We start from the raw sequence: 14128 nt of genomic DNA, 5'->3' as shown, positions 1-14128 counted from the left end.
TTTAATGGTGCCGCAGGTGTGAGGCGCCAAACTCAGTGCCGGCGTCAGCAGGGGCTCGGAAGGGAGCAGCTGCTAGCGCCGAAGCCTCATCTCTGCCTCCCAGGATTCCCCATTTGTTAGGAGGGGCTCCCAGGTGGCACTAGTGGTAAAGAACCTGCTGCCAACGCAGGAGACCTAAGAGACGTGGGTTCGATCCCTGGGTGGGGAAGATTCCCTGGAGAAGGGAGCAGCAACCCACTCCAGTACTCTTGTCTGGAGAATCCCATGGACAGAGGAGCCTGGCAGGCTACAGTCCATGGGGTCGCGAAGAGTCGGAGACAATTGAAGTGACTTAGCACGCACGGCCCATGAGTCAGTAGTCCCTGCTTTGTGATAAGTGGTAAAATGAAGGTTCATAGGGAGTAGCAGTGATTCTGCAAGAATGGAGAGGGGTCCCAGAGCAGGCAGGGCCAGGGCATTTCTGGGCTGGGCACTCTCCCAGACTTTGTGTCCTTCAGCCCTTGCATCAACTCTGGGAGGTAGATGTAAATACCCATGTCACAGATTGGGAAACTGAGGCCTCTTGAGTTGGTTAGTTGGCACACACCCATAGTCCTTTCCTTCTCACTGGGAGGAGGTGGCATTTGAGCCAGACCTTCAAAGATGAGATGTTTTCTAGGCAGAGAACATGGGAGGGGTGCCCAAAGCAGGCTGCCTGAGTTGGGGCGATTGCAGGAGGCTTGAGGCCTGTGCCCTCCCAGAACTCCCGCCCCCGCCTCCAGGGCCCCTCTAGCCACTGGGAGCAGCCAGGGGCCGGGGCGCCCCATAGGGTCTGTCTTTGCTTTGTGCCACTCTGGTAAGTTCTGACAGTGTTCCCCACTCTCTCCTCTCTTTTCCAGAATGGACAAGCCTCAGGGGAGGAAGCTGGGCTTCAGCCATCCAAGGTAAGGCCCAGGCCCTAGCACCGGAGCTAGGGATCGTCAGGGGTGGAGTGACTTTGCCTGGAGTGGACGAGGAGGGAGGCACTGACCTTGTCCTGCCCAGGTGTGAGGCCCCCTGGGGCAGGCAGGCAGCTCAGCCTGCCTTCTCTCAAAGTGAAAGTGAAAGTCACTCAGTCATGTCCCACTCTTTGCAACCCCGCAGACTATACAGTCCATGGGATTCTCCAGGCCAGAATACTAGAGTGGGTAGCCATTCCCTTCTCCAAGGGATCTTCCCAACCCAGGGATTGAACCCCGCATTGAAGGTGGATTCTTTACCTACTGAGCCACCAGGGAAGCCCAAGTCCTTCTCTGGTTCCACTGAATGCTCGAGGCAACCCCATATGTCAGGATTACTCACTTCAGCCTTCCAGTTCTTCAGGTGAGTGGACTATGGCCCAGACAGGGTCAGAAGCCAGGCTAGAACTCAGGTTTACCCGTCACCCAGACCAGGACGCTTCCTCTGTTTATTTGCTCATGGTGGCCTGGCTGACTGTATTAAGAGGGTGAAGGGGTGATGGGAGAGGCTTAAGTCCACTGGCCCTGATGAGGGCATGGCACCTGGCACTGGAGGGAACCTGGTGGCCTCCAATCAAACCAGGGCCCAGTGCCTGGCATGTGGCACATAGGCCGTTTCTCAGGGCTCCCCGCTCCCAGTCCCAGGCCGGGTCCCTCAGCTCTGAGCTCTCTGGTCCCTTGGGCTCCTCCCTTCAGCCCCCCAGGGCCTGTTGCTGGTTTTGAGTGTCAACAGCACTGCGAGGCTGGGGGACAGTCTGGCCTGGGCTTTCTCATCACCATGCTGGGAATGACCTCACCCAGTTCTCAAGGTGCTGTGAGGTCGCAGAGCTGCTGGCTGGGGAGGGGCTGTGGAAGCCGCCAGGCAGGACAGGGCGTGAGTTCTGGCAGTAGAGCCGACCTGAGTTCTAGTCCTGCCTCCACCATCGCCATTTGACCCGAAGCTTCTCCCTTCTGAGTCTAGTTTCCTCAGCAGTAAAATGGGAATAATGGTACCTGCCTCCTGCCTCTCAGAAGTGACTTGAAGGACAAATGGAAGAGCAGCTGCCTGGCACACAGTAGCTTTAGCCCTGGCAGCCTGAGTGCCTGGCTGTGTTGCTCAGCTCCACTGCCTGTTAGTGGCCGCGCCCTTCTGGCCTGGGTCTGCCTAGGTACCAGACCATAAGCCCGACCTTTGAGATGGACCGAGGGCTGGTCCTGATGTTTGTCTTGACTCAGCCTCCTAAGATAAGGGAGCCGAGTTTCCTGGGGTAGGGCAGGCCAACAGAAGTAGGCTCCCACCCCCTCCTCTTTTTGTTACTATGGCAACCTTGGGTCACCAAAGGCCAGGCCGAGTCATGTGGACTGGGCCCCTTGACTTGTCTCAGCCCCATGTCTCAGCCTCATGTGGGAGAATCTCTTCCCACCAAGCAGCTGCCCCTGGTTGCCTAGTAATGAAGGGACTATAGGTCTCCAATGAAGATCCAGATGTTCAGATCTTGGGGCTGTAGTTCTAGGGGTTGCAGAGGTGCCTGCAGCTTTGAGGGAACTGGTGGTGAGTGCAGCTTCTCACCTCAGAGCTAGAGGGGCTGGTTAAGAGAAGACAAGCACTTACCTAGGTGGATAACCTACATTTGATCCCAAGTCTGTGACTCCTTCCTGCTTCTGGAACAGCAGATCCTGGGGTGGGAAGGGAGACGAGGCTAGACATGGATGGGGCAGAGAGAGCCTTGAATGCCATGTTAAGAGAGAGAAAGTGCCATACCAGGAGCTTTGCATTTGGTTCTCATAACATCCTCAGCGGTAGAAACTGTTATTCTCCCCATTTTACAGATGAGAAAGTTGAGGCCCAAGGTCAGATCACTAGTGGGCAATGAAGTCAGGTCTTGCTTGACCACAGAACCCACATTCCTCCCAGCCCAGGAAACACACTGAGTGCTGAAGAGGAGGAGCACTGCGTCCCTGTGAGCCCAGTTTCCATCATTACTTGGCACCTGCTCATTCACCTCTGTTGCTGCAGAATCTTGTAGCATCCCCAGTGCCCACTTTTGGGCTCAACACACCAGGGGGCGCTCAGCCTGTGGTCAGAACCTCATCACTTTGTGCAGTGGAAGGAGCTGGTTTATCTTTTGCATCATCACATGTTCATGGCACTGGGAACCCCAAAATGAAGTCAACACCCCACCTTTAGGGAGTTCTCAGCATTGGGGAAGGGTGGTGACAAGAAAGCTGTGTGGTGGATGCAGTGATGGGGAGGAACAGGCTGTGGGCACATAGAACCTTCATTCAGTACCAGGCCTGACAGTGGGCAGTGAAATATACCACCTGCCTACCTGCCTCTCTGGGGCATGATGAGATGAGCACGTCCCAGGGAACCCAGTAGCATCCACTCTCAAGGTTGACGGTGGACCAGATGGACAGGCAGTGCTGTGTGTGGCAGAAGAAGAAACATGGGCTGTGGGGCACCAGGTCACCTTCCCCGCAGAGCTGGCATTTGCCTGGGCCTCGAAAGCCGGGATTTGGGTAGCTGGAGAGAGAAGTGGGCCTTCCAGGGGGAGGAGAGGCCTGACTTGGAGGAGAGGCAGGTTCTCTGAGTTCAAAATCCTGCACCTCTTTCTTATTTGCCAGCTGACCTTGGGCGAGTTGTTTTACCCCTCGGAGGCTCCGATGCCTCTTCTGTAAAAGGAGAATAGAGTCCACCCATCAGGGCCACCCAGAAGGAGGGAACGTGATGTGCATAAATTGGAGCATCCAGCAGTGTTTGAGACATCATATTGGTGTTTAATGCTTGTTTATTTGATCCGTTTCAGGCAGAAGAAGGGATTGGGGTTTTAGCAGCTGTAGAGAGGACTGCAGTCTAGGATGAGAGCTCCCCGTGTGCACCTGGTCCTTTAGGCATGCTGGGGCTCCATTCACCCTCCCTCCCTTCCTGGGGGTGGATTGGGCACCCCAGGCCCCCTCCCTGGCTATCTCCGGAGCTGGACCCCTTGGAAGCGCCTGCAGGTCTATTTTGAGAGCTGAGCGTCTCCCCCCCTCCCCTCCTCTCTTCCTGTTTATGAAACCCTGATCCCTCCCGGATCCCTCATGCTCCCCTGGCTGGAGCTCAGGCAGGATGTGATTGTGGACTTCGGGGAGCCTTGGGAGTCTCAGGTGTTCGGGGGGAATTTCCCTGGGACTGGGCGGGGAAGGCTCCCCCACCCTCCACCCTCTCAACACCTGAGACCCGTGGACTCTGTCCCTTCAGCCTGCCCAGAGGAGACCCTGCAGCAGTAAGAAAGCCCTTGCCGTTCAGGGAGTTCTGTTTACCACATCCCTTTATCTCTGTGGCCCATTTTTGCTTCTTGAAACAACCTTTTGAGAGTGTGAACATTTTACAGAAGAAGCTGAGGCTTAGATAGGGAGAGAGGGTTGCACGGGAACAAATGAGTAGACGGGTCTTAGCTTCCCACCCTGCCCTCCTGGCCTCAGGCCTCTTTTCCGTGCTGGTCTCTCTACACGGAGTGTCTTTTTTCCACCTCTCTGCTTGGCCAGCTCCTATTGATCTTCAGGGTCCAGCTAGACTGTCGCATCTTCCCAGATCTTTCCCCGGGCAGAGAGTGAGACCCTGTGGGCACCTCCAGCACTTGGCCTGCTCTGTTGCATGCCACGCTTCCGTTTCGTTATTGTGCATTTGGGGGAGCTGCCTGAGGACAAGGCTGGAGGCTTCCTTAACACGTGCGCCTCCTAGTGTCTGGCTCCTGGCCTGGGGACACATAGCTGGGGGCCCATAGCTGTGAGTAACGTCCAGAGGGGAGGCAGGCTGGCGGGCCTAGCAAGGAGGGTGATGATGAAATGCTTCAGCCTGTAGGCTTCGATTTTGCCCCAAGCTCTCCGCCTTTCTGGCCGTGTGGCCTTGGGCAAGTCACTTTCTGTCTGAGTCTGCTTTCCTCCTCTCGGGAATGGGATGACAGCGCTTCCCTTGGAGTAGGACACCTGAGCCTGGCAGAATCCACACCAATAAAAGCTGAAGGAAAGAATGGCTTCCTGCAATAAATGCTCAGTTAAGAGGCACAGTTCTCATTGTCACTGCATGCCAGTCCTGGCCTCGGGCCCAAGGCCAGCTCGCCTATCAAGGAGGCCTGGGAACAGTGGACCCACTGCCCGGAGGCATGCCGGGAGAGGCGTCTGGGGATGTCTGCCCCATGAGAGGGGGCACCCCTGGGAGGCCCTGCAGATGCTGTCATCGGGGGGAGGGGCTGTTGATGTCTGTTAGGGTCAGAGATCAGCAGGTGGGCTTGGGCTGCAGCTGCGGGAGGGAGGCCCGGGTTGGGGACCCTACAGGCCAGGGATCAGGCAGGGAGTGTGGTAGCGGGGGGCAGAGCGGGGGTGCGCTCTGGGCTTCTCTCCAGCTGCCTTGTGGGAGGAAGTTAAATAAGAGGAAGTATCTATGGGGGGAATGGGGCCACGACCAGAGGGTGGGGTCTGGCGCTGTCCTCCCCGCTGCTGCCACCGGAGGCTCCCAGACCCTGCCCGCACCCCTCCAGAGCGGGCAGTTTGGAGACAGCTTCCTTCCTATTGCCCATTCTTGTACCCTGCCAGCCACGGAGAGCCTTCCTTTGCTTCTGAAGGATACAGGGGTAGTGAGGAGTCGGGGCGGGAGTGTAGCTGGTACTGGACCAGAGAGCTTTGGGGCTCTCAGGGCAACCCCAGACCCCAGGTCCTCCAGAAGAAGCTGGAGTACAACGAGAGGCCTCAGTCTAAGGAAGTATCTTGCACAACAGCCAGCAGGCCCTCCTCAGACTGCTGTCAGGGGCTCTGTGGGGACTGGAAGGGGAAGTTCTGTGTCCGTGGGGGCGTTTCCACATAGGGCATGTCTGTGGAAATGGTTTCCGATCAGCGGACTCGGTGCATCTGTGTGTGTCAGTTCCTGTGAGGGTACTGGGTGAGTGATGTGGTGAGGCCATGTGGCAAAGGGCCAGGCCTGGTCCCCCCTGCCCCACGGCTACCTGTGAGGTCCATGCTTTCTGCACCGTCCCCCCCACCGCCCCCACCTCAGGGCCCTGGGCGGATAGGCGTCTTCAGGGCGGCGCTGAGCGCGGTCGTGCCTGCTCTGTGGGCTGCCATTTTGGGTGGGCCCAGCCACGGGAAGGTCACCACAGGGGGAGGAAGGCCCGTGCTCCGGGCCAGACTGTCAGAGGCGGTGGCCCTGCTGCCTCTTGCCCCCCATTCTCTCCTGGAGGTGTTTGCAGGTAAAGGGTGTCCCCTGTGTGGCTGCTGCCTCTACTTGCGACTTCTGTCTGTATCCGGCTCTTCTTTCCTTAGGATCAGAGGAGACGAGGAGAAGGGTCTGTCTGCGTCCACCCTGGAGTCGTGGGCTTGGGGTCTACAGTGTCCCCTCCTCCGCAAGGGAGCCTTACCATGTTCTGTCCCTCCTCCCGGCAGAGGGGGAAGTGAGAAGGAGGGGGTCAGGGACCCTGCCTTCTGGGCCAGGAAAGTTGCAAAAGCAGAAGTGAGGGGAATTAGCCAGGCTCTCTGGCCATAGGCGTGGGACCCACCATGCAGACCCCAGCAGATTTCCCCAGGGCTGAGAGAGACTCACGCCCCTGCCCCAGAAAGGTGAGCAGAGGCTTGGCCAGCCTCCAGCGGTGTCTGTCACCAAGCTCTGCGCCAGGAGTGGGTTTGGGGGTGGCTCTGTGCCCTGGGGTTTCCGGGTGACTACCTCTGTCCCCAGGAACGGTTCTCAGTCAGAGGCAGACCGAGCGGTGGAGACTCAGACCTCAGGATGGGGCGGGTCGATGTTGCGGTGTGGTCTTTGCCCTCCCCAGCCCCTCTCTCAGCCAGGTTTTCTGCCTGTCCCACCTACTGGGTTCCTCTCAGGGGCCTGATTGACCTGCAGTTTTTCGTGACTGCAGCTTATGCGGCTGTTCAGGCTCCCTCAAGGGAAGCGTCTCTGAGGGTCGACATCTAGAGGCAGAAGTCCCCAGACTCTCCCTGGTACTAAGGGAGGGGCTGGGCTTGGCTCGGCAGGGCATCGCTCTGGCTGACTTGCCCGCCCTCCCTTTTCTGGCCCCTGAGGCCTGCTGACCCCCGGCCAGGCAGGGACCAGGGAGAGGACTTGGATTTGAGCAGGCTCCGCCACCAGTTCACTTTGAGCCTGGGTGAGTCGCTGTCCGGTGGAGCTCAGTTTCTGGTTCCTGAAGTGGGGCATGACAGCTTTGGGATATCTGTCTGGGTCAGGGTCAGAGTCATCAGATTACACTCAGCAGACATCCGTCTCCGTCTAGTGACTTGATCCTGGGCCCCTCTCAGGCCCTGGCATAGGACGGAAAGCCCAAAGAAATGGAATTCCTCAGAGATGAGTCGGCCACAAGTACCAGACTGCTCTCTCTCAAGTGCTGGGGTTTTGCAGATGATGTTCCCCCAGGTGGACCAGCAGGAACCCAGAGCTCTTGCCCTTAAGTCCAGGGTCTGACTCTCTGGGTGCCTGTGTGTCTAGATAGTGTGCCCTGGGTATCTGTCAGCCTCCTTGGACCTCACTGACGCTGGCTGCCTCTGACTGCTGCCCACTTGCTTCTGCTGTTGGGTTCCTGTCTGTCTCCACTCCATGAGTGCCTGTCTTTACCTGTTGGGTCCATGTCACATAGCTGGGTGCCTGTTGGGTCGTGTCCCTTCTGTCTCTGCCTGTTGAGTAAATTCCCCATCTGTCTCCACCTGTTGGATGCAAGCCCCCATCTGCCTCTGCCTGTTGGATCCCCATCTGTCTCTGCCTGTTAGGTACATGTCACCATCTATCTTTGCCTGTTGGAATGTGTGCCCCCCATCTGCCTCTCCATGGTAGATATGAGTCCTTGTCCACTTCTGCCTGTTGGGTATGAGTCCCTTCCTGCCTCCTCCCTGTGTTGGGTACATGTCCCCATCTGTCTCTGCCCGTCGGATGTGTATTCTTCCCACCTCCTTCCTGTTGGGTGCATGGCCCTGTGCATCCCAGCCTGCTGGGCACGGGGACTCTCCTACCCATCTGTTGGATGTGCGCCTTCATCTGTCTTCACCTGTAGGGAGCCTGCCTCTGCCTGTTGGGTGTCCCTCCTCATCTGCCTGAACATGTCTGGTCCCTGTGTCTGCCTGTTGGGCACCTGTCTCCTCCTCAGCAACGGCTTGGCATATGGGGCTTTCCCTCTGCAGGCCCACAGGGAGGATGGGGGGGAGGGCCAGAGGGCAGCCCTCCGGCGATGAGGAGGGTGGGGGAGAGAGAGGAAGGGAGGTGGTAAGGGAGCTGGGAAACCACAGGCCCTGAGTGATTGGTGGCCCTGGGCTGGCCCAGCCCCCGCCTTCACCCTGCACATCCGCCCTGGGCCTGGCCACCTCCGCAGCAGCCCCGGACGCTGCCTGCTCCTGCCATGGTGCCTCGGCCCGGCCGGGCGCATGGAGCAGGATCCCAAGCCGCCCCGTCTGCGGCTCTGGGCCCTGCTCCCCTGGCTGCCCAGGAAGCAGCGGCCCAGGATCAGCCAGACCTCCCTGCCTGCCCCTGGCCCTGGCCCTGGCCCTGGCCCCAGGCAGGACTCGGTGAGTGTGCCCAGCTGTCTGGGCCTGGCCTGACGGTGGCCCCTGGAACAGGTGCCCCAGTAACCAGTTTGGAAACAGCTGGCTCTGGGTTCTCCTTGCCCATTCCTGACCCTCCTGGGTGACTAGACCCTGTCCAGCCTTGCTTCCTGGGAGAGTGAGGAGGCACTTCCGGGCTCCAGGGCGGCATCGACAGATTGGAAGGAGAGCAGAGGGGTTCTAGAACATCTGGGACCTGGCAGGAGTTTCTAGTAGACTTGTGTGAAGGAAGTGTCAGAGGGTGGTGCAGAGAGTCCCAGTCTTACTCCCCCAACCTCAGGCTGACACTTACTGAGTTGCTAGGGGGAGTCTGAAGTGGCGACTTTGTATTCTTGTGTATCTTAGCCTTGTCCTTCTACCAGAGAGAGCCCATCTTCCATCTTGGCCAGAAACAAAAGCCCAGCTGTGCCTTCCCAGTACGCGAGCAAACTCGACTTCCTATTGTGGCAAAACCAAAACCTTTGTAGCTGCGGGAGGGGAGCCTCCAGAGAGGACTTGGGGCAGGTCTGTAGGCCTCAGCCAGAGCCTGGCATTGGCTCAGCCCGGCTGTGCCTGGGCACCCCTCTGGGCCTGACCAGGCTGGAGCAGCAGGAACAATATGAGCTCGCCTGACCCGGCTCCTTGGTGGTTTGGTCCTCCTCGGGTTTTGATATGCATGAATTGGGAGGCCTTGTCTTCCAGGGTAGCTGGCTGGTTGGGGTGCAGGACCCTGTCTGCTGAGATCTGGCGGGAGTAGGATCTCAGGATGGGGGGCCATGCCCTGTGCTGACCTGGATGGGACCTACCATGCTCACCAGCTCTGTTCCTCCATCAGGATGAGGGCGTTCTCAAGGAGATCTCCATCACACACCATGTCAAGGCTGGCTCGGAGAAGGCCGACCCATCCCATTTTGAGCTCCTCAAGGTCCTGGGCCAGGGATCCTTTGGCAAAGTGAGTCCCGAGCCCACAGCTAGGAGGGCAGCACTCGTCATGTCACAGTGGGGGTGGGAGGACCACCTTGGAGCTCAAAGTATCAGAGCGCAAGGGTTGATGGGTCTGAGGGGAGGAGGAGAGAGGTCACTGTGGTACCCAGGGGCAACACAAGGGCAACCTGGTGCTTAGGGAAGCTGGAGGTCAGCCTGGGACCTGGGGCATGCGGGCTGGCAGGGTCAGCCCCCTGCCCATCTTCTCTTCTGCTTCCCCCTCACCACCCCCACCCCGATGCCTTCTAAGGTCTTCCTGGTACGAAAGGTCACCCGACCTGACAGTGGACACTTGTACGCCATGAAGGTACTAAAGAAGGCGACACTGAAAGGTGAGTGGGGGGTGCCTCCCCGCAGAGCCTCAGGCTGGGCAGAGATAGAGGGCAGATGACACCCAGCTCTTAGGGGCCTTGGGTCTGATGGGAGAGACAGCTCTCTCACCAGGAATACCCGGTCTGAAGATACAGAAACAGGCCTATTCTCAGCCCCTCCTTCTCTCCCACCGCCCCTGATGGCAAAGACAGGATCCATTCAGAAGAAAAGACTTCCGGGAATTAACCCCTTCCCACCCCACTAAGCCAAGTGCCAGTGTTAGCTGAAGGGCGTCTGGCAGGAGGCAGGGGTGAGTGCGGTGTGTTGTGGGGGCGGGCGGGGCAAGGGCTTCAGATATCAGGCATCAGCTTGGTTAGGCAGAGGCATTCTGTTAGCAGAATTGCTTCATGATGCTTGAAGAGTCTGAGGGAGACCTCTCAGAGATGGGGAGAGTGTGAGAGGAGAGGAGGGAACCCAGGGAACAAGGCAGTTGGGCGGGTTGGAGAGGGTAAGTCAAGGCAGGGCCCCAGAGATGGATGGAGAGGTTCAGAAGGGAGCTGAGCCCACGTCTAGAGTTCCCAGACTTACAGAGGGTGTGAGGGTGGTTCGAGTGGGCTTTGGACTGGACAGTGACTCCTTGGTCAGCCTGGGGACCAGGCTGGTCCTGCTGACCAGGAGAAGTGGGCCCCGGCTAGGATGGTGGGGGCAGAATAGGAGGTACTGGCCTTGGGTTCCTGTGGCCACAGTGGGCTGGCTGTGGGGTGACTTAGCTGTGGTGCTCTAAGACCAGCCTGGTAGGGATGGGAATCCTTCCCCAGGAAGGATGATGGGAGGAGAAAGATGCTGTGAAGGGCTCCCTGGCTGGGACAGGGTAGGGGGTGCGGGACCCCACAGGCTGGTGCAGTTGGTGCTGGGACCCAGGAGAATCTGGGTTTCAGCCTCATAGGGGAGGGGCTCCCATGGGAGTAGCCAGGTGAGCTGTGCCTTTAGAGGGTGAGTTAGGCCTTCTCTCCAGACTGAAAACATAGAGGAAAGACACCCCAGGAGGGAGGAACTATGCCTGAACAGAAATGTAGAGCGATATTGATAGTTTGAAAATGCTAGGTGTATTTGGGAAGCAGTGATGAGGGTAGTTAATCCAGCATGGTCCCGGCCTTGTCTGGTGAGTGGAGCAAGAAAATTAGAGGGTGAAAGGTGCTCTGAAGGGGGACATAGAGCACTACAAGAGTCCAGAGGGCTCCAGCTCAGCCTGGCAGGTTAAGGAAAGCTTCCTGGAGGAGAGAATGCCTCAACTGAGTCAGAGGAGAACTGGCTGACAATCAGAACGGCCTAGGGACTTTTATTCTTAAAAAAAAAAAGGGTAAGGTGCCTGCTCAGACCTATGAGTCTGAAATTCATGCCCAGGGAGTCTACCCTCAGCTATAATCAGGGACTTTTTTCTTGCTTTTTTTGGCCACACCGCATGGCATGTGGAACTTCCCCAACCAGGGATTGAACCCACGCCTACTCTAGTGGAAGTGCAGAGTCTTAACCACCGGACCACCAGGGAAGTCTGGGAATTGGAGATTTTTATGCCAGACAGAGAAGGGGCTGATGAAGGCATCCCAGGGGGAGCCACAGGGGCAGAGTCTGGGGGCACACAAGGAACAGGTTGCTTAGGCTGGCTGGATTGAATGGCCCCTCGGGACACAGCTAGCGACAGGGCTAGAGAGATGGGCAGGGCACCAAGGCCAGTCTTGGGCACTGCCGAGAGACATGAGGAACAAGTAGAAAAGAGAGTCCTTCTTAGCCAAGGCTGGAGGCGCTGCTGTGCTGGGCGGCCAGACCTTTGGTAAGCCCCTTCTTCCTTTGACCAGTGCGTGACCGCGTTCGGACCAAAATGGAGAGAGACATCCTGGCTGACGTAAACCACCCGTTTGTGGTGAAGCTGCACTACGGTAAGACCACAGACCCTCCCTGACCTCCCACCCCACCTGCCGGCCTTTGCCCTTGTTGGGGGGCTGTTGCCTCCCCTGTATACTGCCCCATTTTCCGCCTGGCAGACCAAGGGAGCTGAGGGGCAGAGGGACAAGGCCCAGGGCGCAGCTGGCTCCCCCATGGCCTTTTCCCGTCTCCCCAGCCTTCCAGACCGAGGGCAAGCTCTACCTTATCCTGGACTTCCTGCGCGGCGGGGACCTCTTCACCCGGCTCTCTAAAGAGGTGAGCTGACACCCAGGACACCCGGACACCCCACTGCCAGGGCCCCAGATGGAGCTGGCGCGAAAGTGAGGCCTCCACCTGGGACTCGCCAGGCCTGCCCAGCATTCCCTGACCCACTCTGGGACAGAGCCCATTCCCTGGCTGAAATTCTGAGAGTTCCCTGAGATGGGTGAGGAGAATTAGGCCCAGGATGTGATCCTACCCTGATTCCAGGAACCCAAGAGTGGCTCTTACCTCTTCACCTCCTTGCTTCTTCTTTTTTTTTTTTTTAAGATTTATTTATTTGAGAGTTTTTATTTATTTTTTGGCTATGGTGGGTCTTCATTGCTGCATGCAGGCTTTCCCTAGTTGCAGCACGTGGGGGCTGTGACTCATTGCAGTGCTTGGGTTTCTCATTGCGGTGGCTTCTCTCATGGTGGAGCATGGGCTCTGGGGTGAATGGGCTTCAGGAGTTGTAGCTTGTGGCCTCTAGAGCTTGGCCTTAGCAGTTGCGGTGCACAGATTTAGTTGCTCCAAGGCATGTGGGATCTTCCCAGACCAGGGATCAAATCCGTGCCCCTAACATCGCAAGGTGGATTCTTAACCACTGGACCACCAGGGAAACCCCTTCACTTCCATTTTTTTCAGGGCTTCCCTGGGCAGGGTTATGAGGATTCGGAGAAGCTCAAATCCACCTAGAAAGCTGGATTTTTTAGGATTATGTGCTGTTAACCAAAAGGCTTTTGAACTCACATGTAAGAATTTGAGCCAGATATAAAAATGGGACCAGTAATACAAATTAAATTTTAGAAGAGAACCAAAGTTTTTAAATGTTTAAAATGCTGTTTGAATGATCAAATAGATAATACATGACTGAGAAGAAAAATATCCATTGAGAAGTCTTCCTCCCACCCCAGCCCTCTCGACTCCCTCCTCTAGGTAAACATTTTTCTTATCTAAATTTCCCATGTTTCTTTGGGAAAAAAATACAAACCAATTCAATGTATGATCTGAATCGTGACCCCTACTTTCTTACATACAAAATACCATTCTACATATACTGTACTTTGCTTTCTTCATGACAGTGTGTTTTGGAGTAACTTGGCACTTATACCTTGGAGATCGTATGGAGGGATCCTTGTTCTAGTTTATGGCTGCATTGTTGTTCAGTTGCCAAGTCGTGGCTGACTCTTTTGCAACCCCATGGACTGTAGCCTGCCAGCATCCTCTGTCCATGGGAGTTTCCAGGCAAGAATACTGGAATGGGTTGCCATGCCCTCCTCCAGGGGATCTTCCCGACCCAGATCTTGAACCCGTGTCTCCTGCTTGGCAGGCAGACTCTTCATTACTGAACCACCTGGGAACCCCTCATGGCTGGCAGACACTCCATGATGTGGGAAGGAGACAGTTTAGTTTACTGCTTGACCCTTGGGCTGTCTCCAGCCTTTCCCTACTTGCCTTTCAACGCTACCATGAGCGACTTGGATATTAGTCACTTTATTCTTCAAACCCCTTCATAAAGAAAAGGGGGTATAGAATCTCTGAGGGGGACGGGGAAGCTGCTGAGTGCCCAGTGCCCCAGCTCCTGAGAAAGGGGCGATCCCGGCTGAAGCCCCTCCCGCCCGTTGCAGGTTATGTTCACGGAGGAGGATGTGAAGTTTTACCTGGCCGAGCTGGCTTTGGGCCTGGATCACCTGCACAGTCTAGGCATCATTTACAGAGACCTGAAGCCTGAGAAGTGAGTGAAGGTCCAGCTCTGCCCAGCTCCCTAGGGTGTGCAGAGGCAGGCCCCAGGGGCCTCTTCTAGAGCAGAGCCAGTCTGAGGGGGTGGGTGACTCCCCCTGAGAAAGTGCCCCTCTCTTGGGTTGCCCCAGGAATGGGCGGGTGGAGCAAAGTGGTGGCGGCAGTAGGCTCGCCTGGGGGCTGCCTCATCACTAGGGCTGCCATCGCCAAGCACCAGGTACCTCTGTGCCTGGGCGTTGCCTACCTTTTTTGCTAATCCAGTGTGACATCTGAGATGCCACTATTAAAGGTCCTTCCTTGATATGACCCTCTGTAGAATCTTCCTTAACATCTAAATATCTTCAAGTGGTAACTTGGGAGCCAGGGGCAGGTGCTTACGTGGAGTAGGATGTGGCTTTAGA

The 14128-nt window shown here is 56.9% G+C and overlaps 1 protein-coding gene across 9 annotated transcripts in view; it reads left to right on the top strand.

Annotated features, from left to right (window-relative positions):
- The window catches only part of RPS6KA1 (ribosomal protein S6 kinase A1), a 38050-nt gene that overhangs the window by 5483 nt on the left and 18439 nt on the right, over positions 1 to 14128 (top strand). For 2 of the 9 annotated variants that reach the window (XM_006055457.3, XM_025278671.1), the window contains 6 exons: positions 879 to 923; positions 9346 to 9462; positions 9745 to 9826; positions 11663 to 11743; positions 11926 to 12005; positions 13616 to 13722. In XM_006055457.3, the coding sequence (XP_006055519.1) occupies positions 879 to 923; positions 9346 to 9462; positions 9745 to 9826; positions 11663 to 11743; positions 11926 to 12005; positions 13616 to 13722 (512 nt within the window). Of the gene's footprint in view, positions 1 to 878; positions 924 to 1206; positions 1342 to 6160; positions 6182 to 6396; positions 6549 to 8280; positions 8496 to 8876; positions 9036 to 9345; positions 9463 to 9744; positions 9827 to 11662; positions 11744 to 11925; positions 12006 to 13615; positions 13723 to 14128 lie in introns of those variants that run through there. The other 7 variants (XR_003107319.2, XM_025278670.2, XM_025278669.2 and 4 more) reach the window with 7 other exon arrangements.

Source organism: Bubalus bubalis, chromosome 2 (genome assembly GCF_019923935.1).
Source record: "Bubalus bubalis isolate 160015118507 breed Murrah chromosome 2, NDDB_SH_1, whole genome shotgun sequence".
Lineage (NCBI taxonomy): Eukaryota > Metazoa > Chordata > Mammalia > Artiodactyla > Bovidae > Bubalus > Bubalus bubalis.
Note: the sequence above shows the minus strand (reverse complement) of the source record. Positions and strands in the feature narration are given on the sequence as shown.